Here is a 26,854-nt window from a genome sequence, read left to right on the forward strand (position 1 = left end):
AGCCCTCTTGCCTTGACCGCCTGGTACAGGCTGGGCGTGAGCATTACGTGAGGAATGGCATGGAAGATGCCAGCCCTGTGCCCGAGGTCAGCTCCCGTGAGTGGCCCTGGGATGAGCTGGAAGGTTCGAGCCGCCGTTGAGGACAGTTGGGGTCAGGGCAATGTGGGCTTTGAGGTGGGGTGGGTCTCAGGAGCCAGGCGAGTGAGAGCCGTGGAGTTCCGCTCCTGCGTGCTGTGAGCCAGGTGCCGCCGGGGCAGAGGGGCTGTGGCTGGGGAAAGGCCCCTCCCTGAGGCAGTCAGCCATGAGGGTGCCAAGAAGGCTGGGAACCCCTGAGGCCCAGGAGTCAGCGGGATCCATGAGGGGGCGGAGCCTCGGGTGCTTGACTGACTGTCACTCTCCCCTCAGCCTCAAGCCCCCCAGGGCAGGTCTCCGTGTCCCTATGCCTAAGGAGCTGTGCTCAGGGATCCTCCCCATGAGGGTGGGCCGAGCGTGGGAGCTGAGGGGACACGTGAGTGTGACGGCTGGCAGGGGTCTCGCAGTGCAGTTAGCCTGAGTGTCCAGCCATGGCAGGTGTGAGTGGTCTGTGACTCAGGAGGGAGAAGCTGGCCAGGTAGTGACAACGCCCACGCTTTGGGACCAGGCTCCTGGTCCCAGGCTCTGTGTGGACTCGATTGTGTTCACCAGAACCCTCACCACACCCATTCTGCAGGTCAGGAAACTGAGGCAAAGAACGGTCAGGTGATGTGCCTGGGGCGATCTGGCTGGTCAGTAGCGAGCTGGGTTTGACCAGGAGGCCTGACTTGGAGCGCTACTCTCGTGCGGGCAGGCGGGGAAGCGGAAAGCACGCACGCAGAGCACTGGGTCTCGGAGGGAAGAGCAGAGGCCACAGATGTCGAAAGCCAGCTGAGGTGCCCTTGCCTGTGCTGGTGTGACCAGGAGGTCCCGGGAGGCCCGGCCAAGGCGGATGGGCGGCGAGGCGCTCAGGAGCCAGACCCAACAAGGGAGCGTGCTCTGTCCGCCATGCCTGTGGCACTCTGGACCCCATTCCATCCCCAAGGCAGCCGTCCACCTGGCGGCTGAGCAAAGAAACAGTCTTGCAAGTCAAACCTGTAAAGCTGGGGGCTTTAATTTCTTTATTTTCCCCAAGTAAGTTTAAACACGACACTCATGATTAAAGTGAGCTGTGACGTGTGGCCAAGAGCCAAGTGGGTAGGCTTCTGGAACAGAGCAGAAGGCGGCAGAACGGGTGAGACCAGCCAAGGGACGGTTGATCTATCGGCCCACCCAGTGTAACCGCCTTGGATTTACAGGTGTGGGACGGGGTGCCGGCACACAAGAGCTCCCTGCGACTCTGGAACTCTGAAATTATTCCCCAGTTTAGAAAGTCGGATAACGAGGCAGGGATTCATAACTAGCATACATGGATAACGGCCTGCATCCGGTTGTTGTCTTTTCTTTATATATATATATATATATATATATATATATATATATATATATATATTTTAGTTGTTGATGGACCTTTATATCTATTTAAATGCAGGGCTGAGAATCGAACTCAGTGCCTCACACATGCTAGGCAAGTGCTTTACCACTGAGCCACGACCCCAACCCCAATCCTTGTCTTTTCTACACCCAGAGGAGCGTGACCCTGTGTTCAGCCCTCACCCTCACGCCCCGCAGTCTGTTTTTTCAACTAAGAAAGACGGTGGCAGAGACTTCCTTTGGAACCCTGCCCGCCCCGAGCTAGACCAGCAGCACAGTTAACATGCTGGGAATTTTCTGTATTTTGAATTTTAAGGTAGAGCCAGGCAGGGTGGCGGGTGCGTCTCAGTGTCCCAGCTACTGGGGAGGCTAAGGCAGAAGGATTGCTTGAACACAGGGGTCCAGGGCAGCCTGGGTAAAATATCAAGACCCCATAGTGAAACTAATTAGTTAATTTAATTCGTTAAGCATAGAAACCAGGAAGTAAAATCCGCACTCATGTTTGCAGAGCCCGAAAGCCTCCCCACAGAGACTTGAGGTCCTTGGAAACCACTCCCTCGGGCAAGGCCAGGCCAGGCCCGGTGCACTACCCACGAGGGACAGCCTTGCTGGGCCAGTGACCGTGTCTCGCTTCCGCCCCGGCAGGAGCTCCACCGGACGTGCCGGGCCATGCAGCAGCGGGTCCTGGAGCTCATCCCGCACGTCTCCAACGAGCAGCTGACCGAGGAGCTGCTGGTGGTGAACGACAACCTCAACAACGTGTTCCTGCGCCACGAACGGTAGCCCCTGCCCAGAGCCCGAAAGCCGCCCTTCACCCCAGCGCCCCCCAGTCCAGCCCCGGGTGGGGGCAGGTGGCGCCCAAGCTCGGGCCCGCTGCTGCGCGCCTGCAGCCCAGGGCCCATGGGCGATGACCCGGCGTGCTTAGGCCTGCTGGAGGCCACACAGCCTTGCCAGAGAAGCGCAGCAGAAGAGAACCTTCTAGGCCTTATTAAAGAGGTGTTTTCAGAATCCAAAGAAGAGCAAGACAGTGAAGCCACCAATAAGCAGGCAGGATGGCCCCGGGGCAGCTCTGGGGTCTGGGGTGGATGTGGGGACACAGAACCCTGGACTGTGTCCCAGGTGCCCTGTCAGAAAATGCTTCAGCTCCAGACACTGGTCCAGCTTGTGTCTTCCTGAGTCAGAAGCCCCCAGAGACTGGCTTGGCTTCATCATGCCACCAGATGGGGAGGGAAAGGGTCCTTGGTGACAGCTCACCAGGATAGGATCACATGACATTGGGGAGCACGGGGTGCTGCTGAGAAAGAGTGGCAAGGGCTACCGGGCTTGTGCAGGCAGTGGCCCTCCACGCCCCACCTCCAGCTGGCGGTGACCGAGTCCGTGCAGCAGTGCCTGGAGACCCCGCACAGGGGCCTGGTGTGCAGTGCCCGTCCCACTCCTCCAGCCAGGGGCGTGCACGGGTACCGGGGATTGACTGAGAGGGGCCCCAGGCCCCGCCCACTCTCCTGCTGGAGGCCCAGGGGAATGCAAAGCACTCCTGTCAGTGCAGGCAGCGGGCGTGCGGTGGTCCCGGACACCATCCCCAGGTCGCTCAGTGTGCGGTGCTTCCTGTTCCCAGCCCCTTCCACCCAGTGTCTTCGCCCCTCCTCTCCCATCTGGGAGGCAGGTGCCCGGACACTAGGCATAGTTATGCCACCTCTCAAGTCTCCAGACCAAGGCCGCCTCCCTCCACTCCCCAACCCCTTGGCCTGCAGTGGCTCCGTAGGGCAGGCTCAGACCCCCTGCCTTTCCCACACCATCAGCGTGAGAGGAGAAGGTGGGGGAGGAGCGGCACCAGCCCCCTGCGGGCCATGCGCCCTGTCCTCTCCTCTGTCTTGCCTTGCTGGTTGGTTTGCTGGTTGTGACTAAGGGGCCTTTGACTGCCATTGAAATTGGGACACTTCAGCCAGTGGAGAAGGGGCCCTGCTAACAAGCACATGCAAACAGCAGGCACTCACTGGGCAGACCAGGACATCTGGGCACCCTGATGACCCACCGAGTTGATTCTGAGACCTGCGGTTTGGAAAGCTCTTCTGGAGCAGTGCCATCTCTCCTCTTGACTGGGATCTTTTCCGTCTTGTAGGTTTGAACGGTTCCGAACAGGCCAAACTGCCAAGGTAAAGGTCGTGTTTGCTGCAACAGGGACAGGAGCGTGTGTCTCAGTGGGAAGCGGGAAGTCTTCCCCTCCCCCTGCATCCCAGACAGGCCGGAGCTGCTCACCGGGCTCCTAGGGAGGGCTCCTGACTTCTCATGTGCCAAATAGGGCTCTGCCACCAGCAAGTGCCCAGGGCCTTCCCTGAACAGGAGCTCAAGTGGAAGAGAGCCTCCCAGTCAGAGCCTCGGGGGCCGAGCGCGCGGGCCAGCGCTTCAGAAGGGAATAGGGCTGCAGGCCAGGAGGTCACTGGGGCCTCTCCTTCCTCCAGGCCCCAAGTGAGGCTGAGCCGGCCGCTGACCTGATCGACATGGGCCCTGACACTGCGGCCACCAGCGACCTCTCACCCCAGCTGGCGGGAATGAGTAAGTACCTTGGGGGCTCAGCCAGGGCACCTCACGTGCTGCAGGCAGCCCTGTGGTTCTGGGGGCTTTCCACTGTGCACGGCTTAGAACGGGGTCCCTCCAAACCAACCTGCCAAGGTAAAGGTCGTGTTTGCTGCGACAGGAGTGTGTGTCTCAATGGGAAGCAGGAAGTCTTCCCCTCCCCCTGCACCCCAGACAGGACGGAGCTGCTCACCCAGGCTCCTAGGGAGGGCCAACGCTTACTGAAAGGTTGGCACTCGGGACAAAACACTGGGGCTGTCCTGGGGGTCCCCCCGGTCCTGGCCCCTGCATCTCAGAGACCCACTGCTCTGTGATTGTCCCTCTGCACTGATGCCCAGGGCCTAAGTCATCTGGGTGAGTTTGGGCAAGTGACTCAGACTCACTGTGCCTCTCCCTGGGCCCGCCTCATGGGTCAGGAGGATGGGACAAGCTCACTGACGCAGGCCAGTGCCAGGCCTGGAGGATACTCTGGGTTTGTGAGTGGTACTGAAGATGGAACCCAGGGCCTTCTCGTGCTGGGCACTGAGCTACCCCCAGCCCATCATCGCTGTCACTGCGGCTGCCCGCTACGTGCCCAGCCCAGGAGTTCATTCAGCCGTTCAGGTCTGGTCACTGCCCTGCTCCACCACCTCCCCAGCAGAGGTTAGGGGTGGCCTCTTCTCCATTCTGTGACCCTCATTGCAGTCCCCAGGGGGTGACAGTGCCTGCACCGTGGGTGTCAGCAGACTGCAGCTGGAGAGAGGAGTGGCCTGCTGGCTCCCCACCTGTCTTCCCCACCTGCCGCCCACACCCCTGCCCTGCTGCTCCCCAGCACCAACCCCAGGCCTGGCAGAGAGGCACAGGGAGAACAGGCAGATCCCTCATGTGGCCTTTCTGTCCTGCAGACCTGGGCTCCAGCAGCGTGAGGCCTGGCCTGCAGTCTCTGGATGCCCCAAGCCGCCTGGAGGACGAGTTTGACATGTTTGCACTGACCCGGGGCAGCTCGCTGGCTGACCAGCGGAAAGAGTGAGTGGCCTGGCCCTGCTGTGGTCCCCTGCAGGCAGGGCCTCTGTCAGGGGAGGGACTCTCAAGACCCCCCAAACCTGGCATGGCGGTGGGCACACAGTGAGGAAAGGCATGTGGCCGCTCAGTCTAGTATGGCCAGAGAGCCCTGTGGTCAAGGGACAGACTGATGTCAGCAGGGATGGGCCGGGAAGGGATGCTGCATTCAGTGACCAGCTCTGCCTGGACCTTACACATGTCGTCAGAGGGGAACGGAGGCACCGAGAGACAGGTCAGGCTGGGAAGCTGGTGTTTGGCATCACAAGGTTGGGAGCCCAGGGCTGTCTGGTTCCAAAACAGTCTCTCTAGCCCCACCACCCCTCCAGAGGCCAGGGAGGTTTCCTAACGAATCCTCGGGACTTTGAAGCCCCAGCCACTTACTCCAGAGGAGTCCCTGTGGCCCGCCCAGGCCTGCTGCCTTGCACCACCAGTGGGCTGTCCTTCCCACAAGCGGTCCGTTTTCGGGGACCTGCTTTCAGCAGTAGAGGCAGGTGGCACGTGTGTCTGAGGGCCCACACCTGACCTCGGTTTCTCCAAAACTGGCTCCATACGTGCTTGTCAGGGAAACAGTTCACTTAGTGTTTTCTTCATCCCTTTGCCTGTGACCACCTGGGCTAAGCTGTGGGCCACCAGGATTCTTACAGCCAAGGAAAGTTCTAGATTAAAGGATCCTCCCAGCTGCTGCCACTTGGCTTTGGGTGCTCTGTGTCGATCCCCTGTCCGCACCCGCAAATCCAGGCCCAGTCACAGGCCACGGCCAGCAGGATGGGCCCTTTCTCCCAGTCAGGATTCCATAACCAGGATCCAGGTGTGCCCTGCCCTGCCCGCAACCAGAGCCAGCCCTGGACTGTGAACCGGCTCTCTCTTTTTTCCTTTTTCTGTTTTTGTTTTGTTTTGATTTGGGTACTGGGCTTTGAACCCAGCATGTGCAAGGCAGGTACTCTGTGGTTGAGCTACAGAGCTACATCCCAGTCCTTGTTTAAAATTTGAGACACTAAGTTGTCAAGGCTGGCCTTGAACTTTCAATCCTCTTGCCTCAGCCTCCAGAGTAGCCCTAATTGGAGGTGCAGACCGCCATGCCCGGCGGGCCATCTTCGCCCTGAGCAGAGTGCGCACTCCCAAGCCCCGGTGCTCCGAGGCCTGTAGCTCACGGTTGCTGTGGAGTTAGGGACGCTGCTGAGGCTGCTGTGCAGGTGGAAGCTAATGGGTCAGGGGGGACTTGCCTGCTGCTGGGCGGGCCATCCACACAAGCCCCAGAGGTGGCAGTTCAGCCCACTGGAGAACGCAGAGGGCGCTCTTGCTGGGCTGCTTCTCCCCAGCGCAGCCCCAGAGGACAGGAAAGCTCCACCCGGAGCTTGCTCTCGGGGCTGCAGTCTCCTGGCAGGTTGGCCCACACTGGGGCTGCTGTGCCGCAGGGAGCACTTGCGGAGGGGCAGGCAGCTTGGAGAGGGTTCCCGCACTGGACAGTGAGGGGCTGGGGGACGGTCAGGAAGCACCCTGGGCCCGGAGCACTTGGATGAGTGTCCTACCACATGACCCAGTCTGTCCCTGCCCAGCAGCCTCACTGGGACCATCTGAGGAGAGGCCCTCCTCCGTCCTGCACTGGAGTAGGACAGCCAGCCGCTGGCCAGGAGGTCGTGGGGGCCCTCCAAGGCAGGCTGCCCTGTGCGGCTGCAGGCCCGGTGCAGGGCTCCTCCCTGGGCAGGAGAGAGGCAGGGCAGGAAGGACCAGGAAGGAGCACAGTGAGGGGAAGCAGGGCCTCTGAGTCTCCCAGCGCCGCTGCCTGCTTAGCCAGGGACCGAGGGGAGCGCACTCCCCAGCCGTTCTGGCTTGAAGGTGGCTCAGCATGGCCCCACAAAGCCGCACTCACGGGGACAGGAGCCTCGGGACAGGATTCACGGCCACAGTCGCGCTCTGCCATCTCCTGTGCCTTCTGGGGAGGTGTGTCACGGTGCTTCTCGGACACGGGGTCTACTCAGGAAGCCCCCTTCAGCCAGGCACATAATCCTAGCGGCTCGGGAGGCTGAGGCAGGAGGATTGCCAGTTCAAAGCGAGCCTCTGAAGTTTAACAAGGCCCTAAGCAACTCAGCGAGACCTTGTCTCTAAATTAAATATAAAAAGGGCTGGGGGTGTGGTCAGTAGTTAAGCACCCTGGGTTCAATCCCCAGTTCCAAAAATAAAAACTAAAAAAAACTTTTTTTAATTTAAAAAAGAAGTCCCTTTCAAGCCAGGCCTGTTGGCACAGGTCTGAAACCCCAGCAACTCGGAGGCTGAGGCGGGAAAGTCACAAGTTTGAGCCGGCCTGGACAATTTAGCCAGACCCTGTCTCAAAATTTTTTTGAATTGAAAGAAAAGAGCTAGGGATGCAGCTCCGTGGTAGAGTTCCATCCCCAGCACCAAAAAAAAAAAACCCTTTCAGTGACGCCCACCGATTCCTGGGAGGGCATCTTGGGTCGCACCCATTCCACGTGTTGTGGTCCCAGTTCCGAGTCCCCAGCCTCAGCAGAGTAACAGCGGCCCCCACCTGGGGCGACCCGAGCCCTCCCTGTGCCAGGCTCTCCCTGGCTGGAACCCCTGGCTCGCCGCCTCCCCTCCGCGAGCCAGCCCAGGCCACGTCCCACCTTTTCAGCCTGCCGTTAAGCTGGGAATCGCCACCCTCCCCACGTCAGGGCACGGTCCAGGGCCTGCCTGGGCGGCCGCCCTGCTGACCCAACTCCCCTCCACTCTGGGGTGACGCTCTGGGTCCCGCTGAGGCTGCACCTGGGTCACAGCACACACGCCTCCCGCCCTTTCCTCATCTGCCAGCAGCTGAGTGGCATCCCCTTACCTTCCACCCTGCCGGGCTGGTTGACCTCCCCAGGGACATCTAGAAGAGCAGGGTGGGTCATCAGGGAGGCGTGTGCCTGTGCAGGGTATGCCGCCCCGGGCAGCCCACGCGCTTGCTTTCAGCAGCAGCCCAGTGGCGCCCTTCAGAGCAGCCTTTCCCGGCCAGTTGGAATTGTGAGATGGAAGTGCTCAGAAGAGGGCTCCGTGGGTAACTGCCCGAGGGCGTGGGGTCAGTGAGCGTGGGGTCAGTGAGAGCGTGGGGTCAGTGAGCGTGGGGTCAGTGAGAGTGTGGGGTCAGTGAGGGTGTGGGGTCAGTGAGAGCGTGGGGTCAGTGAGGGCGTGGGGTCAGTGAGAGCGTGGGGTCAGTGCAGCTGTTCCTTAGCGTGGCCGAATCCAGCCATCGCCCTTGGTGATCTTGTTCTGGGTCTGGACAAAGACCCGTTGAGTCCTCCAGCCTTTGCTGACACCTGTCACGGAGGTCATGGGCCTGAGCCTGGTTCCAGAGGCAGACAGTGGGATCCTTCCGTTCCCAGACAGGCCTGGAGAGGGGGCCCTCAGCCCCTGCCCGTCCTGTGGTCTGCGTTGCCCTTGCCCAGGTCCCACCCGAGTCCACACAGGGACTCCGGAGTCCTGCTCATCCCCCAAACCCTTGCATCCCCTCCAGGCCTGGTGTGGCCAGGGCAGCAACTGATGGACGACTACCTCTGCATTTCAGGGTCAAGTATGAAGCCCCCCAAGCAACAGATGGCCTGGCTGGAGCCCTGGACGCCCGGCAGCAGAGCACTGGAGGGGTAAGCGGAGGGCCTGTTCCGAGGCGGGGCCCTAGACCCAGGCGTCCACAGCCCTTTCCCCGTCCGGCTCTCCGGTTGGTCCTGCAGCTGAGGACGTGGCTCCAGGCACCCTGTAGCTCTGCCTGCTCCTGGCACCGTGAGGGGCCTCCAGCACCGAGGGCGGGGCTCCGTGGGCATGTGTGGCCCGGGTCACGGCGGCTCCCCAGGCCGTGGGGCTGAGTGGTGGGAGAGGAAGCACAAGGGTGCGGGGCCAGGGCGGCTGGATGGCTGCCTTCTGCCCCCACTGAGGCAGAAGCCACTGGAAGGTGCTGGGCACAGGAGGGACGTTTATACTGACTTTAATCACACAGGGATTGAGAAGGGACCCGGGACACAGGCTCTAAAGTCATCAGCCCGACTCCGGGTAGGGGAAAGGCAGAGCCTGTGACTTCTGGGGACTGCCTGCTCCCTGCTGCGTCTCTCAGCTTCTGGGTTGCTCTCGAGTCAGCCCAGAGCCAGGCAGAGGGCCGGGGCACCCAGTACCTCGGGTCTGTGCTCGGCACCTGCCACCACTCGGCACTTCTGCACCCCCAGGGGCTGCGGCTTAGGCCACACATGGCTGGACTGGCCGCCATCCAGCACGTCCTGCTGTCTGCTCTGGCTGCCAGGGTTGCACAGGCAGAACAGCCGGCAGGGAGCTGGAGCCCTTGCTGCGGCTGCGAAGCCGGCCCCCGCCCTCTCTGGGCAGCGCCACCCATGGGGTCTGGCACTGGGCCACAGACTTAGAGACCATGCGGGCTTGGCTGGAGAGACTTCTCCCCCTCTTTCTGGAAATGGCTAAGCAGCAACTCCGCGCCTGCACCTCCGCTCTGCGCAGGCGCTGTGTGCGCCCTCTGCAGGTGGCCAGGAGTCACGCTGCCTCAGGACAGTCTGTGCCCGTGACCTCCAGCTGGAGAGTGGTTAGAGAAGGAAGCCACTCCCATCGTGGCAGAGACCATGTCCTTGAGGCCCAAAGTGAAATGACCCCATGGAATGGCACCCTCTGAGACCGCTGCCTGGTCCACCCAGCACCTCCCTCCCCTCAGGCCTTTCTGCACCCTTTTGTCATCAACCGAGTCTGTGCAGGTGCCGGAAGACAGGACCTGCGGTCCCTCCCTGGGCCTCTGCATGCTGCCCTGTCCTCAGCCAGGAGCCCCACTGCACTCGGCGCGTCAGAACTCAGGGCGCCGCTCCCCCTGCCCTGACCCTAATCCAGCTTCCAGTATCCCCGTGCCACCCCCTGCGTGGTCTCTGGGTGCTGCACCCCCTCACCGCCAGGCACAGTGCCTGCCTGAAAGAGGGAATCCCAAGGCCTCTTCCTCAGCAGGAGGTGCCCATCCCAAAGAGGAAGCTCGGGCAGGCACGGGCAGCCACTGCCACCCAGCTGGCGAACCTGAGGCTTCTGCCTGGTCACCCAGGGCGCTGCCCCTCACTGCCTCGCCCCTGCCTCTCCTTCCAGATCCCTGTCACCCAGGCCTGCCTCATGGAGGACATAGAGCAGTGGCTGTCCACCGATGTGGTAAGTCGGGGCTCACCCCTCGCCCACCAGGCAGGAAATCCCATTTCCTCCTGAAAAATGAATGGCCACAACCACAGTGCTGTTCTGTCGTGTGCGTGTGCAGAACAGATTCCACCGCTGTGCACACTGGGCGCACCGATAAAAGAAAGAGTGCACAAGATCAGGGTAGAGCTGTCCCTAGAGGGACCAGGCAAGGAGATGGTGAGGAGGGAATGGTGAAGGCCATCCTGACCACCAGCTGCTCCTGGTTGAGGCCAGGGGGTATCAGCCCCGTAGGGGAGACAGGATCAGCTTGAGACCAACAGGGAACCACAGCCGTGCTGGTCATGTCCCTGCAACTCATGGCGATCTCCAGCCACCGTCAGGGGACACTGTCGTCCCTCTTGCACAGACAGAAGACTGCCAGGCAGCTGCAGGGGCCCAGGCCCAGGGCACTAGCCACTCTTCCCTAAGGGAGGCACCCAGGACAGGCAGTCCAAGCCCCAAGCCCTGCTGCCCTGCCCCCAGAGACCAGAAGGCACAGGAGCAACCAGGGCTCCTAACCCAGTATCTGTCACCCACCTCTCTGAGCACCAAGGACCAAACAAGAACTGGAACTTCCAGGCCAGTTCCTGCCTCTGCCAGCTGAGAGACAGGCTTGTGCCCAGTCAGCCTCCCCAGCCCCCAGCTTCAGCACAGTGCCTGTGTCTGGGGGTCAGCCTTCCCTCCACGGGCCAGACTGTCCGCCTGATTGGACCCTGGAGGAGCTAGCCCCGTCGAGGGTCCCTGGGCAGCACACCTATGCTGGACATCCGCATGCAGCCCGCCAAGTTAGCCTCAGCCTCTCTGTTCTAAAGGAAGGAGAAACCAAGGCTCAGGGAAGTCACAGGACACCCAAGACCTGCAACTCAGTGGGAGGGGGACCACGGTCCAGGTCCTGGGCTAGCCAGGCTGAGCCCAAGCGTGTCACCAAGGCTGGGTCCACAGGGGCCGAGCCACACTCCACCACGCAGGATGGACAAGTCCTGGTGGCCCTCTGACCTCTGTCTCCTTCTGCTTCTTCAGGGGAATAATGCTGAGGAGCCCACGGGTGTCACCAGTGAAGGTAGTAGCCCCTCCTGCCCACCCCTGACCCTGGACTCTGCCTCCCAGCCCACCCTCTCTCTCTCTCTCCCGCTAGAATTTGACAAGTTCCTGGAAGAACGGGCCAAAGCTGCCGATCGGCTGCCCAACCTCGCCAGCCCCTCAGGTGAGGGGCCCCCAGGACCCCCTCCTGCCACAGCCCCTCGGAAGAAGACCCAGGAGAAGGACGACGACATGCTGTTTGCCTTATGAGCCGGGGCCTGGCGCCCCTCTGCCCAGGCCTGCTGCCCCAGCCCTGGGCTCTCCCACCCTTAGCACTGCGGCTGCTTAGTGGGTGGCTGGGTGCCCTTTCCAGGAGGATGGAGCTGGGCCATGCTGCCCTGGGAGGTAGGACAGGGGTGACCTGGGGAGGGTCAGCTCTCCACTGGACCCTGGCTGCCCCTCCTGCCGCTGCCGGGAACCGGGAGGCTCCAGGCAGCTGCCTGGCTGCTTCCTGCTGTGACTCTGCTCTCCTGGGGTCCCACCTGGTCCCTTCCTGGAGGCGCCTCAGCCCACACTGCCTGGCAAGCCCTTACCCAGGCCTGGCCCTGCCTGGGGGCCTGGAGGCTTTGGCTTGCTGTGTGAGGCTGGGGCGGAGGCTGCGCCGCGCTGCTGTCTGGGTAGACCACCCCTGGGAGGCAAGACCTCGCCAGCCCCCAGCTGCAAGGCCCGGGGCCACCAGGGCCCCCGCCTCCCCTGCCTTTCCCCCCTTTCCCAGTTCTCCTGGCAGGCTGCACACCCTGCTGGACAATCACCTTGGACAGGGAGAGGTGCCCTTTGTGTCCCCCAATAAAGACAGAAACCACCTTGCCGGCTGCGTCCTTCTGAGCAGCACAGCACCTGGGTCTTGGGGCACCTCCTTTTTGAGTCCAGACTCCACCCCAGGTGCCCAGGAGGGTCTGCTCTGGGCTCTAGGCACCCCGAGTCCAGCCCTTTTTGGTGGTGGTGAGAAGAAACCCAGAGGTTCACCTGCCCAAGAGGGCAGCCAGGGAGGAAAACAGTGGCCAGCACACCCAGGTCCACGGGGCTAGGCGCCTGGAGTGAGCATCTCTGGGTGGCACCTGTGCTTTGAGGCGTGGCTTGGAGCTAGGCCCATGGGAGACCAGGCCCAGCCCGGCCCTCCAGGTACAGCGGGGGCAAAGAAAGCAGCTTAGAGGCAGGCACCAAGGACCCTCTCCCACCCATGCCCAAGGAGGGGACGGCCCGAAGTGCTGCCCCCAGGATGGTGGGCCAGGCCAAGCTTGATGAGGGCTTGCGGACAAGCCAGGCCCATCACACCTGGCCTGCCCGAGCCACACCCCAGACATCCCTGTGGGGCCCCAGCTTCCAGCCCCACTCACAGGTGGGGAGAAGGCCCTGGTGGAGGGTGGAGTTACACACCGAGACGGGGCCCATCCCCGCTGCTGCCCACTCCCCACGGCTGCTCCCTCCTCTCCACACGAGGCCTTTAGGGGAATCGTGACTTCATAAGGACCAAAGCCAAGGCCAGCTCTTCCCTGTGGCCACCAGGAAGCCCCAGGAACTTTCCACGGATGCTCCAGGGGCTCCCAGCCCTGCCAGGGTAAAACTGCTGGTGGTTGGTGCCACCTGTGAGCAGGTTCCTGAGCACCGCTGAGCCAGGCGCCGCACTGGGGCTGGAGGGAAGCCCGAGGTGCCGTGGCTCCTGCGGGGTGGAGGCGATGAAGACGCCCGACAGCTGTGTCCCGCGTGAGATGAAGGTCAGGGCCACCGGCTGGATACCAAGCCAGGGAGAGATGGAGCCAGAGGCCCTGGGGTGCAGACCGGAAGGGCCCTGGGAGGTCCCTGGGCTCCGCTGGCTAGGACAGCACCGGCCGCAGGGAGCTTTCCTCCTCCAGAAAAGAGGCTGCTGGGCCAGGCGGTGGGTGAGGGAGGCCCTGGCAGGAAGCCGTTGGGGCAGGCAGGCCACCGTGGCGGTGAACACAGGAGCAGCAGCCTGGTGCTTGGGGTGGCAGAGGGGCCTCCCCCCGGTGCCACGGGCAGCATGGAGTCTGACTGCTCCTGCTGGGACTGGCCACCCTGGAAGGTCACTGCAGGCCAGGGACATCAAGGCTTCAGGGCGGGGCCAGAGCAGAGCCAGGCCAGGTGGGCAGAGGAGCACCTGGGAGAAGCCCAGCCTGCAGGAAAGTGCTGGCCCGAGCCGCCGGGAGCTCTGCAGAACCTCCGCCTCTCTCCCTTCCTGCCTTGCCTGGGTGGGTGGAGTCCCAGCCTGGAGCTGGACACTGACCCTCCACCTCCTGCACAGCGTCAGCGTCCACATCCCTGACCTCTCCAGCTGTCACACCACAGTCAATCCTAATGCAGCCTCTTCTGAGCTGTGTGTCATCAGGTGAAGGACCTGACCTCTCTGCCTCAGTTTCCTCACTTGTAAAATGGGCTGATAACAGTTGCTCAGTCACAGGGCATTGTGGGTTCCACTGGACGGACAGGTAGCACGGCGCTGGCCAGAGTGCCATCTGAGTTGTGTCCGCTTCAGGGCAGCCTTGGCTGCAGACCCCAGTTCAGCGCACCACCCCCCGGCTCAATGTCCAGTGTGATCTTCCCGGCCCCCCTCTGTGGTCTCTCCCTTCAGGGCCACTTCTCTGCCTTAATCCCCGGCAGATGAGAACTAGAGCCTGTCCCTCCTCGTCTGGGCTGCTCCAAGGGTGGCCAGGGCCGCCTTGATCCCAGCAATGGGAGCAGACAGAACGGCCATGCAATGTGCGCTCCAGGAAGCCCTGCCTCTCCAAGGTGGCCATATGCGCTCTGGCTGGGTGGTGCAGGCCTTGGGCCTGTCCCGGGCGTCAGTGTCCCGTGATGACCACACGGTGGCAGCAGTGCTGCATGTGCCCATCCCACCAGGACTCGGGGATGGGGACCACTATCCTATAATGACCCTGGGAGGTGAGGGTGGCTGCCAGCTCAGGCTCTGCCTCACACAGGCTCCTTGCCCTCCACCCTTTGCCCCTTATGCTCGCATGCACGCCTTACTGGTGGGGCTGTTTTTTTCAGTACCGGGATTGAACCCAGGGAGACTACACTGAGCTACATCTCCAGCCCTTTTTATTCTTTATTTTGGACAGTGTCTTGCTAAGTTGCCCAAGCTGGCCTTGAACTTGCCATCCTCCTGTCTTGGCCTCCTGAGTTGCTGGGATTACAGGCTCCCCGAGAGGCTGAGAAATAGTGGTCGAGGTCTGAGCGCTGGAGGCTGAAGGGCCTGGCCGCACACCTTGGGTCAGCCGGGAGACTGGTGAGGGACTTCAACAGAAGCGCCCGGTCTCTGTGTGGAAGTCGTGCGCTCCAGGCAGTAGCTCCAGCTGCGTTCCGGCACCGCAGACCCCCACTCTTCTCCTCTCCTCTCTCTCTACATCTGTGACGCCCTGCTCCTGCGCTCAGTCTCCACCGTAACCAGTCCATTGCTGCCCCTGCCCAGCCTCTGCTGACGTCCTCCCTGCCATCCTCCAGTGGCCCGGTGGCCTCTGCTTGGACAGCCACTCCTCACTGGGCCCAGGTCCCCATCCCCACTCTGGGCCACTGCAGCCCCCACCCCACCCCTTGAAGCAACCCTGCCAGGCTCAGCCCTCCCACGGCCTTGGGATGGGAAGATGGTCAGGGCAAGCGTCTTGAAGTGCCGTCCCCCAAGCCCCACCGTCCCCACAAACCATCCAGGTGTTTGTCTGATCCTAGGATTTGCACCTCCAAACGACCCGCCCACCTCAGAAGTCCCCCGTCGGTGTGTCTGTGAAGACTGCCAAGCCAAGAGCCCCCAGCAGGGGCTGAGACAGCAGAAATGGGTCCTCTCCAGTCTGCAGCCCAGGGGGCCATGAGCAGGAGTGGGTGGCAGGGTGCTTCCTGAGGCCTCCCTGGGCGGCTTGCAGGTGGCCTTATCTCCCAGTGTCCTCATGTGGCCGCCCCTGTGTGACACATCCCTGACCTCTTCCTCTTAAAAGGACATCAGTGGTGTTGGATTAGGACCCGGCTAGTGACCTCATTTTACCTTAATCACCTGTTCAAAGGCCCTGTCTACAGTCCCATGCTGAGAGCCGGGGCTCTGCGGACTAGGGCCTCAGCATGACTCTGTGGGGACACACATGCCCTCCAGGCCTGCTGCCTGTCCCCCCCCCCCCCCCCACCCCCGGGGAACTAGCTCGCCAGAGGGCGGGGCATGTAACACCAGCCTCCACCCCAACCCCTGCGGTGGCTGGTAGACCCTGCGCTTGGCCTACGGAGGCAGCCCAACGCCCACCTGCACCCCAACTCCCCGGTGCATCCGCGTCAAGCCAGCAGGGTACTTAGGCGCCAGAGGTCACTGGAGTGTACCAGACAGGGAAGAGAGGAGGCCCTCGGCCGATGGGCCCCCCTACCCCGTCCCAGGAGGCTCCGGGTCCCCGGCTGCCTGAGAACGAGGGAGCCCCCACCCAGCCCACAAGCACAGAGGGGGCAGCGCAGGGCACAGGGGGAGACTCCGCCAGGTCCAGCTCCCAGCCCACGTGGCCACCCACATCCTGCTCGATCTGGGGCCGGCCCTCTCCTCTTGCCAGACCTCATCTGTGCAGCAGGGAAGTGAACTCAGGATTCTAAGGTCGCCTCCCGCTTTGCTATTCATCCTGTCTCCAAATCCCCCATCCCCCTCCGAGAAGAATGGAGTGGCAGGAGAGAAACCCACACATCCGGAGGTGGGGCAGCAGGGCCCTGGGTGTGTCCCCCTCCCCAGGACCAGCAGGGGACTCAGCCGGACAAGCTTGGGAAGCAGGAGGAAGCGAAACCCAGGCGGGGGACACCCTCCCACCCCCAGCCTGCCCCAGAAAGGGAAGCAGGCGGGACGACAGGGGTAGCGTGGCCCCTGCCCGCACACCAGCCCTCACCTCAGCCGGGGAAGCCCCGTGTCACAGAGGAGGTAAGTCGGGAAGGTCCCCGGCGGTCAGGTGCTGGGAAGGGCAGGCAGTCTGGCCCCTCTCTGGAAAGAGAGGGAACCTGGCTACAGGGTTGGGGGCAGTCAGGTGCCGTGCATCTCACTCTAGGGCTGAGGCTAGCAAAGGCCCCACGTGTGCCTGCCTGCACACGTGTGTGCATGTGTTCACACGCACAGATGTGCCAGGAGCCTGCTGCATCTGCTGGGCTGCGAGGTGCTGTTCAGTCGCCAGCAGCCGCAGGGCAGAGGCAGCTGCAGGGGCGGGGCGGGTGGCCCCAGTGGAGACGGAAGTGTCAGAGCTGTGACCTTTCTTAGGCCCAGAGAAGTGCAGAGACTTGCCCAAGACCACACAGCAAGCTGGCAAGAGAAGCAGGAGAGAATCCAGGATTTGCAGGGAGCGCCGCTGGCCAGATGCAGACACAAGGGCCGAGGGGCGTCTCCTCGGCACCCTCCGGTCTGCGCCGCCATCTGCAGGGCCCTGAGCTTGTTCCTGAGGAGCTCCACCACCAGGCTCTCCTGGTTCCTGGATGTAGGCTGCAGGTGCTTTGTGGACAAGACTTTGTCCAGGTGTGGAGCAGCAGTCCTGTCCCTTGCCTCTGTGCTCAGACTTACCCAAGGTGTCGCAGGTACCTCTTTCCAGCTCTGGGCTCGTCACCCAGCAGCCTTGTCCCAAGAACTGACCCCCAGCCGCTGATGGCACAGCCCCCAGGCTCCCTGGCTTGGAGCAGAACCCTCAGCCCAAAAGCACAGGAGCAAAGGGTAGGGGCTCTCACCGCCAGCCAGGGGCCCTGCGTGTTCCTGCCCACCTGGCCTTCTGCTCCTGGGGACCCCAGTGACCCCTGGCCCCACATTGGCCCCACAGGAAAATGGCTTTGCTCTCGACTCTGCAGACGCAGCCTTGGAGCAGCCCCTGGGCGCTCAAACTGGCTTCCTGTTCCAGCCCCGCTCGTTCTGCCGCCCTGGTACTTGGTGATTCAGGCCTTCAGACCACTGCTCCCCGTGGGAAGTCCCACTGTCCCCTCGCCCCAGCTCCTCTCCAGCCAGGAGTCCACCCGTCGCCCACGGAGCTGGTGCGGCAGAGCGTCCTCACACACGCCAGGGAGGAGGCTCCGGCGGGGGCCACCTGGGGCCCAGGCCCTGCTCCTTCCTCCCGTCCTGCCCAGTGGCCCACCTGCCACCCTGCCCTTTGTTCACCCGACACGTGTGCCCTCACGCCATCCCTTCTGTCCCCGGAGCAGACAGCGGCCTGGAGGTGCCCGGGAGGGGCGGGAGGGAGGTGTTAAATTGGAGGTGAGATTAAATTTGAAACTGCCCAGGTCTCAAAATGCTCCGGTGTGGTGGCCATACCGGTAATCCCAGCTCCTCGGAGGCCGAGGTAGGAGGATTGCCAAGTTCAAAGCCAGCCTGGGCCACTTAGTGAGAACCTGTGTCAAAATAAAAGAGAAAGGGAGCTGGGATTGTGACTCAGTGACAGAGCGACCCGGGTACAACCCCAGTACTGAAAAAAAAATTAAGGCTGGAGTTTTTCATGCTTGAAAGTGACAAGAAAGTTAGCAAAACAGCCTGAGTGGGAGCTGAAGAAAGAGCTCCTTTTGGAGAGCGCTCGCCTAGCATGCGCAAGGACCACGGTTCGAATCCCCGGGCCGCTCAAACGAGAAAAAAATAAAATAAAAAAAAAAACGGCCTGAGTGGTCACAAAGGGGGCGGGGGAGGGCCCAAAGCAGCACTGGAGGTAACAGCCACCCTTCAGTTAGGTCTGCCATTAGGACGGCTGCGTGGGCCCCAGGAGGGCCCCGGGGAGGGCTCGAGACTGGCACTGGGCAGAGGGCTGGGGAAGATCAGAGATGAACTTCCTGTGGGCGGGGGTTCCAGCCACAGGGAGGAGGGGGCGGCACATTAAAGCCTTTCCCCAATGGCGCCTGGTGCCAGCCCTCCCTGAAACCCCAGGATCTTTAGAAAATGCCCTGTTCACACTTATTTGTCAAGAGCAAGGCTTTGCGGGAATGGAGAAGGGCTGAGGTTTCACAGGAGTCAGCAGAAGACCGAGCAGAAATACCCTGGAGGAAGCACAGGCGCTGGGGGCGGGAACATGATGGGAACATCCAACTCGAGTCTTCAGGGGGACTTCGGACTTTCACTGGACCTGGCTTAAAGCACAGACACTGCCCACCCCGCAGCATCGTCCCACAAGCAGCCAGAATAAATTTTAAAGGACAAATCTAACCGCACTTCGCGATAGGGCACCTGGAGCCTCAACCCGCACAACTGAACCGTGCTCCCAGGTCTGGGAGCCACTCCTGGCCTGACCTCTAAGGTCCCCAGGATCTGGCCCCCATCGCACTCAGGCACACGGGCTCGTTCATACCTCAAAAGTTCCAACCCCTGACCACAGGGCCTTTGTACGTGTCCTGCAGGACACCCTCAAACTAACTCACTCATCCTTCAGGCTCAGCTCCAATGTCACCTCCTCAGGCGGCCGCTCTTGGTCTCCTGACAGATCATTCATCCATCATGGGATTCACGTCTCAATGACACAGGCAAAGAGGAATGGAATAATCACGGGATGTCTTAGAGTCTACACCTTAGACCAAAGGTCTAAGACTCTTGGCGCTGGGCCCGCTGGGACCTGCCTTCCCTGGATCTGCGTTTCCACCTGGATCCAGAGCAAGTTGGGGGTCGGCATCAAGGGGCGGGGGAGGGCAGTTGGTAGACAGCCAACAGCGTCAGCCGCTTCACCCAGCTACCCCCAACATGCCCACGCTGGCCCAGGGCGAAGGAGGGGGTGCTGTTTCTAGAAGGCAGAGCCAGCCGGGCGGGAACCAACTTGCCAGTGTGGGCTCTGAACCCGGACAACTCGGAGCTGGCAGGGCGAGCAGCAGAGGTGCTTTATAATTAGCTTGTTTGTAAGGCAGGTCAACTGCAGGTCACGTCACCTCTCCTGGGGCACACAAAACACAACCCCACCAGACATCCCCTCAATCTGCAGTGCATCAGCCTGGGGCCACGCCCGCTGCCAACCACCAATGGAGACTCCCGGCTGAGAGCGTGCCTTCCGGCCAGCAGAGCTCACACTGGCCCTAACCCCAACCCTAACCCTAATCCTAACCCAACCCTAACCCTAACCCTGACCTCAACCCTAACCCCAACCCTAACACTAATCCTAACCTCAACCTTAACCCCAATCCTAACCCAACCCTAACCCTACAAAAAACCCTTTTTTTGGGGGGGGGGGGGGAGTGCTGGGGATGCTTACAAGGCAAGCACTCTACCGACTGAGCTATCTCCCCAGCCCCCCAACCCTAATCTTAACCTCAACCCTAACCCTAATCCTAATCCCAACCCTAACCCCAAACCAACCTCAACCCCAACACTGACCATAACCCTAACCCCAACCCTAACCCCAAACCAACCTCAACCCTAACCCCAACCTTCACCCTATCCCCAAACCTGACCTGAACCCTAACCCTAACCCTAACTCTAACTCCAACCCCAACCCTAGGCTTCACCCTAACCGTGCACACTCCAGAGGAGGGGGCTGGCCCCTCCCTGGGGGTCATTTCACCTGGCCAGCGCCAGCACCAGCCCTCAAGCCGTCGCCGGGCTGGCCTAGCGCTCGATGGGTACAGAGTGGCAGCGTGAGATCATTGAACCCTTCCAGAGCTCAGCGAGACCCTCAGCGACTGAGCGAGAGCCTGTCTCAAAACTGGGAAGGGCTGGGGCCAGGCCCGGGGCGCACGCCCGAGATTCCAGCGACTCCAGCCTGTGATCCTTGGGAGGTTGAGGCAGGAGGCTCACAAGGTCAAGGCCAGCCTCCACAACTGACTGAGGTCCTAAGCAACTTAGCGAGACCCCGTCTGTGAATAAAAATAGAGGGCGGGCAGTGTGGCTCAGTGGTGAAAGGTCCTGGGCTCAATCCCTAGGACCAAAAAAAAAATATATATATATATAGTGATGGGCCTTCCTTCAGCCTCCTCTCTCTGGCCTCTGGCTCAGCGACGTGGGCGCAGTGTCCCCTGTAGGACTGTGGTCACTGTCACCTTTCCCACCATGACCCTAGTGTGCCCTGCTCTGAAGCTAAAGGGAGGACTAAGCCACAGCCCCTGTTCTCCCAGACACAGGAGCCATCAGGGGAAAGCAGCCTTGGTTGATTTTTGGTTGACTGAAAGCCCCCGACCTTCATGACACCCAGCCCAGCAGCTGAGCTGGAACCCACAGGCCACCCATGAAGGCCTGGCTGGGGTGGAATGATGAGACTGGCCCCGGATCTCCCGGCACAGACTGTCGGGTGGACACTGTGTCCTTGGGAATGTCAGGTGACACAGGACGGCAGGTGACGCAGGAGAGGAGGCAGGTGCCAGTCACGTCTCCTGAGACACCCAAAAAACAACCCACACAGGAGGCAGAGACACAGCCAGCCGTCAGTGCCAGCCGGGCGGCGGGAGGGAACGGAGACCCAGCGAAGCCAGAGGTCTCAGGCTGGTGGCCCCGGAGCCAAGCCAGGTCTTACAGAGGGATTCACTTTTAATTCAGTTTATTGTCAATGTCTAAAAATGATAATAAACTGGGCGCAGTGGCACACGCCTGTGATCCCAGTGGCTCAGGAGGCTGAGGCAGGAGGACCATGAGTTCAAAGTCAGCCTCAGCTCTTTAGCAAGGCCCTAAGCAACTCAGTGAGACCCTGTCTCTAAATAAAATATAAAAAGGGCTGGAGGTGTGCTCAGTGGTAAAGCACCCCTGGGCTCAATCCCTAGTACCAAAATAATAATAATTACAGTAGTAGTAGTAATAGTAGTAATAGTAATAATAACGGAGGTATTATTTGTGGCAACATTTGGGGAAGCTGAGGTCTGTCTCCCCTTTGAGGCACATTTGGGCTCCGGCTGGCCTCAGGCCCCACCCACCAGCTCCATCTCCCACTCAGACTGCCTGTCAGCCCCTGGCCGCCTCGGAGTTCAGGATTTCTGATCCAATCCAACATCCAGAGGGATGACATAGGTCACAGATGACTTTCAGCAGACCCAGAGAGGACAAATGACTTTCCCACGGTCACACAGCTAGTAAGTAACTCAGCTGGAACCAGAAAAATTTTAAAACCCCCTGGGGCCACCCAGCGCCTCAAATCCTTCAAGCAACCTCTGGGGTCCTGCTGAGGGGCAGCAGGCCTGCTCACCTGTGTGGGGAAGAGGCTGCTTGCAAGCCAGAGGAGGGGCAGTCGGCCACCCCAGCCTACAGAGAGATACAGGAGCGGGTCCTCGCCCGCCACCACGGTCCACTCCCAGGACGCACGCAGCCCACACCCCAGGCTCCGGCCGCCTCTTCATCTGTGGAGGGGTCTCCTAGTGCGGGAAGAGCTGAGGTCCCGGCATGCTCCACTGCTGAGCTGTGCAGGGTGGGGATAGGGCGGCCTGGGAGGGGCGGCAGCCACCCAAGGCCAGGAACCTGGGGAGACGGTCAGGATGAGCGCACCGCGCACACCGGGAGCCCTGCTCCCAGCTGCCCCGTCCACCCTGCAGCACAGGGGCCCCAGGCTGGCTCTCAGGCCCAGCCGCCCAGCCAGAGGGCAGAGAGCTCTGGGGACAAGAATCCCTCCACCACCGTCACTGGTCTGCCACCACCATAAAGCTGAAGCCAGAATCGGGGACAGGCAGTTAGTGTAGAAATGGGGATGGGGTCAAATTGAGGAAATGAAGCCGTGAAGCCACCTGCCTCTGGAAGTTGGAGACTGTCCCTGGGAGAATGGAGTGTCAAGGATCTCCGGAGCCCATTGATGACCAAATTCACCTGCCTTATCAAGGACTGCAGGCAGGAGCTGCTAATTGATGGCCTGGGCCCTTGCCTGCCTGAATCACCTTGGCCCTCCCCCTGCCCATGGCTTCTCACTTAATGCAAAACCAGGCCTAGTCACATAGGCAGGAAGGGGAGATAAGGGGGAGAGGACTGGAGAACAAAGGAGACCCTAACCTATAAAAGATGTAGGGTGGGTGCGCTCACTTCTGGGGGCTTTAGAACATCAGCCATGGCCCCTTCTCCCTCCCAGGAGAAGTCTGTATTATTACCTTTAAATAAAACCTGCGTAATACGCTTGCCTTGGCTGCTTCTCTCGTGTTCAAACTTCAACATTAGGGGGAGCAGAACTTGTCACTGGTCAACGGTGGTATCACAGCCACCGTCCTGCAGTACCTGGGCTGGCGGGCCCTGAGCCCCTCCTCCCTGCCTGCGCCTCAGCACAGCCGGGGGCAGACAGAGCGGGGGCCACAGGGCTCGGCCACCGGTGTCCCCACCTGCACTCCCCCTTCTCAGGTCAACAGCCATCGGGTCCGTGTGACAGGCACCACCGCAGGGCAGCACCCGGACCAAGCGCTGGCTTCTGGAGCCCCTGAAGACCAGAGCCGGGCAGGTGGCCCCTGGACTCCCGCCGTGGCCTGGAAGGCAGGCGCTGACATCAGCCCCATCCCAGAAAGAAGTCTGAAGCGCAGCCTCCGCTCACCTTCCCACGGTCGGACAGCTAGAGGCCTGAGCCGCAGGGACCCACAGGGACCCACACCGGCTGCCCGAGAACTGAGAGGGACCAGTCTGGGCAGCATGGCCGCTGTCACAGCTGCTACTGTCACTATTATTATGATTACACTGGGGACTGAACCCCAGGGCGCTCTACCACTGAGCCACAACCCAGCCCTTTTGTTATATTTGAGGCAGGCCTTGCTAAGTTGCTGAGGCTGGCCTTGAACTTGTGATCCTCCTGTCTCAGCCTCGAGTCCCTGGATTACAGTCCCGCATCATCGTACTTGCTCATTATGGCTGTTATTGATTATTCAATATTATTGATTATTCAATATGAATAATCCCTTGGGAAGAGAAGCAGGGTCCCCGACTAGGCACCTACCACGCACCACACGCCGCACCAATCAGACTCCTACCCGTGTTCTCATTTGACCCTGGCTAGTTGAGACCATCAGTCCCATTTTCCTGAGGAAACTGAGGCTCTGTGAAACGGAAAGGTCAGGATGTGAGTAACTGGCAGAGCCCAGCACCCAGCTGTCTGATGCCAAAGACCCGATGCCATCTACCCCTCAGCCCCAGACCACCGTCCCAGGCTGATGCCCCCTCTGTAAAAAGCTGGGCTCCTCTGGAATTTCTTAAGAAGGCCCTCAGACCCTTATAGAGACCCTTTCAAAGAGCTGCAGGGGGGGAGGCCCGGGAACCAAATGCCTCCTGGCACTTGACAGTCGGTGCAGAAGGTCACAGACACGGTTATGAGCGGCACCAAAGTCCAAGAGGCAGTTTTAATCAGCTCCGATTCAGAGAGGAGGACAGAGCGGCTCAGCCCAGACCTCGGGCCCCGGTGCCCCTTCTTAGAAACCTTTCTCTCCTGCCGTGGAAACTGGCAGGGCAGGTGGGAGATGAGGGTCCGGCCCCACTCTGCCACTGGCCCCCTCCCCCTGTTAGTAGGTCCCCCTTCCTCTCTACTGCCTCAGTTTCCTCACCTGTACAGCGAGGGGGGAGGAAAAGCAGGCGCTGGGCTGCCGCGGGGTGGATTCACCCTGCCCTGCTGGGCCACTTGGACGGCGGGCAGGCTCTGCGCTGCCCAGTGCAGGGGCCATTCACAAGTTCCAGGGGTGCATGGAGCCTCCTCAGGGCAGCCCAGGGCTCCCGGGGCCTCCGGTGTGGGCTGGTCAGACCCTTCCCACCTCTGCCCCCTGCTCAGGTGCTCTGGGGAGCGGGAAGAAGACAGGTGCCAGGGTCAGGGCACTTTTATTTGCCAATGATCCTGAGTAAAACCAACAATTCCTTTCTTCTGAACAATCACAGAGAGCGAGGCAGATGTTAAACATTTAATGTGAATTCTTTCATTTAACCGTCACACAAGCCTAGGAGGGAAGTACCATTATTAGCCCCATTTTATGGATAAGGAAACTGAAGCCCAGAGACATTAAAAGTTTATGACTAGTGGAATCGAAGCCAGGCCTAGGAACATTTCAAGCAACCAGGCTTCGTGAGGAAGAGACGGCATCCTGACTAATAGAGCCCGCTGGCCTGTGCTTGATGACAATCCACGTCGCACAAGGGCACTTCTCCTGCCTTTCATGATCAGTCACCAGCCTGGGCAACTGGGAATGTGGCGCTGGGACGCGTGGAGCCTGCCGCCGACTCCAGGGCGCCGTTTCCCCATCTCCTTTACCATCACCATGCGGTATTCTGGCCTCGCGTGTTCAGCCAGGATCTAACCTGGAGGAGAAGGACAGATGCAGAGCACAAGACATTTTCAGGTGACTAACCTCTGCCTCCAAAATAATTTTTTTTCAGTACTAGGGGTTGAACCCAGGGCCCCGTGCATGCTAGCCAAGTGCTCCAGCACTGAGCTACGCCCCGCTCTTTTTTTTTTTTTCTGAGACAGGGTCACACTAAACTGCCCAGGCTGGCCTTGACCTTGAGCTCCTCCTGCTTTACAGTCATGCGCCACAACACCCAGCAAAGCAAACCTTCCATGTAAGGGAAGACAGTGGCAGGACGCAGCCACGGAGGGCGAGACGGGACCCCGGATTGCGGATGGGTAGGGGGGTCTCCTGGGTGCCAGGTGGGAATGGGGTGGGTCCCAGATACTGCAGGACAGGACAGAGTGTGGCTGGGCTGTGGCTCAGTGGCTGAGTGCTCACCTGGTGTGCACCGGGCCTGGGGTTCCATCCCTCAGCACTGGACGCCCCGGGTTGAAGGGTTCTGGAAAATAAGATTCCTATTGTTAGGTCGGAATTTGGGCGACTATAGGAGGGAGAGTGGAGCAGCTGAGGCAGAGGGCAGCGCGCCACACGGCGACCAATCAAATGGCAGGAAAACTCCACTGACCCTTACCTCCACCTGTCACTCAGCAGGACCACGCCCATTCCAGCCTATAAAGACCCTGGGCAGCCGGCCACATGCGATTTTCTCCCCGTCCCTACAGTGACCTGTACCCTGGAGGGCTGGGGATTGCTTCCCCTCTTTCTGCCCGATTTTATTTGGCCACTAGCAGTGGCCCCAGCTTACACCTGTAAGACAGTTCCCCAAGAAAATGGAGGGAGGGTGCGGCTCAGGAGAAGGGACGGGGAAATCGGCCAGACCTTGAACCTCTCCCAGTGCCTTCCTAACAATGGGCCCTGGGGGAAAGGGGCGGGTATGGAGTGCCAGGCCCTAAACCTTGGCCTTCGCTTTGTCAACTTAGTCCTGAATAACCATGGGCAAGATTTGAGTACTTGTCCCTCAGGGACAACTGGCCCCTGACGGTCAAGACTGGAAGTGCGTGGTTTCCGGTGATTATATCCTCCTCCTTGCACCCTATAAAACCAGAACCCTCCTGCCATTTTCCCATCTGGAATGTGGACCCAAATGCGCTCGAGTCCGCCAGGGAATAAAGGTCTGCTTCCCGTGTTTTTGCGCTTACAGGGGTGAGAGTGGCCGTGTGCACGGTGGCCTTGCCTTAGTGGGGAAGAGTCCTGCTGTCTACAACCTGTTCCCAAGTGGTTCCCGTCGGAGGAGTGAATAGAAGCGGGAGCCACACACCGCAGGCCTAGGGAAGGATGCCGTCCTTTAGGCGGCCCTTTAGGAATCTGAAAATTTTCACATTACAGGGGAGACAGCAAGCAGTGGGGAGTCTGGGTGGGCTCGGCTCTCCAGCTGTGGAGCCTAGGACACTGGAGCAGCCCTGGAAGCTCTGTGACACAGCCCCGCAGACCAGGTGGCTTGGACAGCAGCCTCTTCTCCTGGTGCAGAGGCTGGAAGCCCGAGGCCCAGGAGCAGCAGGCCTGGTTTCCTCCCAGCTGCTCTCCTTGGCTTGCACGTGGCTGACTTCTCATGGCCACCCCCCTGTGCCCGGCCATGTCCTCCCCGCTCCTATCAGGGTGCCAGCCAGGTGGCGTCGGGCTCACCCTAACGGCCTGGTTTGGCTTCCTCTATAAGGGCCCTGACACAGTCTCCACGTAGACGGAGGTGTGAGAGGTCAGGGCTTTCACGTGAGAGCTTTGAGGGACTAATTCTGCCTGGGACACGAGGGCTGCTCCACCCACAAGCCCACAGGGGCAGAGAGGCCTTTTTCAGCCAGATCTACACAGACCAGAGGCTGGGAGCAGAGGGCCGGCCAGACAGGGGCCATGCACACGTTCCTGGCTCTGCAGTTCAGAGTCCACCAGGCCTGGGCAGGGCCTCAGCGCCCTCCTTGTCCACCCCTTGCTGTCTCCCCTGCTCACGCCCCTTTCTGTCCCTGCTCTCAGCTGAGCAGCTGCTCAGGGGCCCAGGTCTGTCAACTGCCCTCCAGGAGACCCTCTCAGCCTCTCCTCTGGAGGTAGTAGAACAGGCCTCTTCCTGGCGCCCCAGGGTCCTTCCTTCCTTCCCTAATAGGTGGCTCCCTGACCCTCCTCTGTCGTCACCCCTACCCACACAGCCCACATCCTTGCAGGATGCTGACAGGGTCCTTCCTCCTGGCTGTCACTCAAGAAAAGCCAAGCTAGCACATGCACATACACTCCAGTTAGGAGAGGTGTTTGCTATAGGAAACAGGGAAACTTCAAAGTTGAAAAATAATGCAGGGGACTGGGGCTGTGGCTCAGTGGTAGAGTGCTT

The 26,854-nt window shown here is 60.8% G+C and overlaps 1 protein-coding gene and 1 long non-coding RNA gene across 3 annotated transcripts in view; one reads left to right on the forward strand and one right to left on the reverse strand.

Annotated features, from left to right (window-relative positions):
• Positions 1 to 11,983, forward strand: part of TOM1 (target of myb1 membrane trafficking protein) — a 30,097-nt gene extending 18,114 nt beyond the window's left edge. Inside the window, exons 8-15 of one of the 2 annotated variants that reach the window (XM_079140152.1) lie at positions 2,131 to 2,264; positions 3,605 to 3,638; positions 3,945 to 4,038; positions 4,944 to 5,064; positions 8,642 to 8,717; positions 10,195 to 10,254; positions 11,299 to 11,338; positions 11,414 to 11,980. In XM_079140152.1, the coding sequence (XP_078996278.1) occupies positions 2,131 to 2,264; positions 3,605 to 3,638; positions 3,945 to 4,038; positions 4,944 to 5,064; positions 8,642 to 8,717; positions 10,195 to 10,254; positions 11,299 to 11,338; positions 11,414 to 11,568 (714 nt within the window). In that variant the 3' untranslated portion in view covers positions 11,569 to 11,980. Of the gene's footprint in view, positions 1 to 2,130; positions 2,265 to 3,604; positions 3,639 to 3,944; positions 4,039 to 4,943; positions 5,065 to 8,641; positions 8,718 to 10,194; positions 10,255 to 11,298; positions 11,339 to 11,413 lie in introns of both variants that reach the window. The other variant, XM_079140153.1, reaches the window with a different exon arrangement.
• A 12,366-nt stretch (positions 11,984 to 24,349) lies between these two features.
• Positions 24,350 to 26,188, reverse strand: LOC306661510. Its single transcript, XR_013763888.1, has 3 exons — positions 25,680 to 26,188; positions 24,919 to 24,979; positions 24,350 to 24,490 (listed from the first exon to the last, which is right to left on the reverse strand). It is a non-coding gene; the product is annotated as an uncharacterized lncRNA (long non-coding RNA).
• Between the last annotated feature and the right edge of the window lie 666 nt (positions 26,189 to 26,854).

Source organism: Sciurus vulgaris (genome assembly GCF_902686455.1).
Source record: "Sciurus vulgaris genome assembly, chromosome: 5".
Lineage (NCBI taxonomy): Eukaryota > Metazoa > Chordata > Mammalia > Rodentia > Sciuridae > Sciurus > Sciurus vulgaris.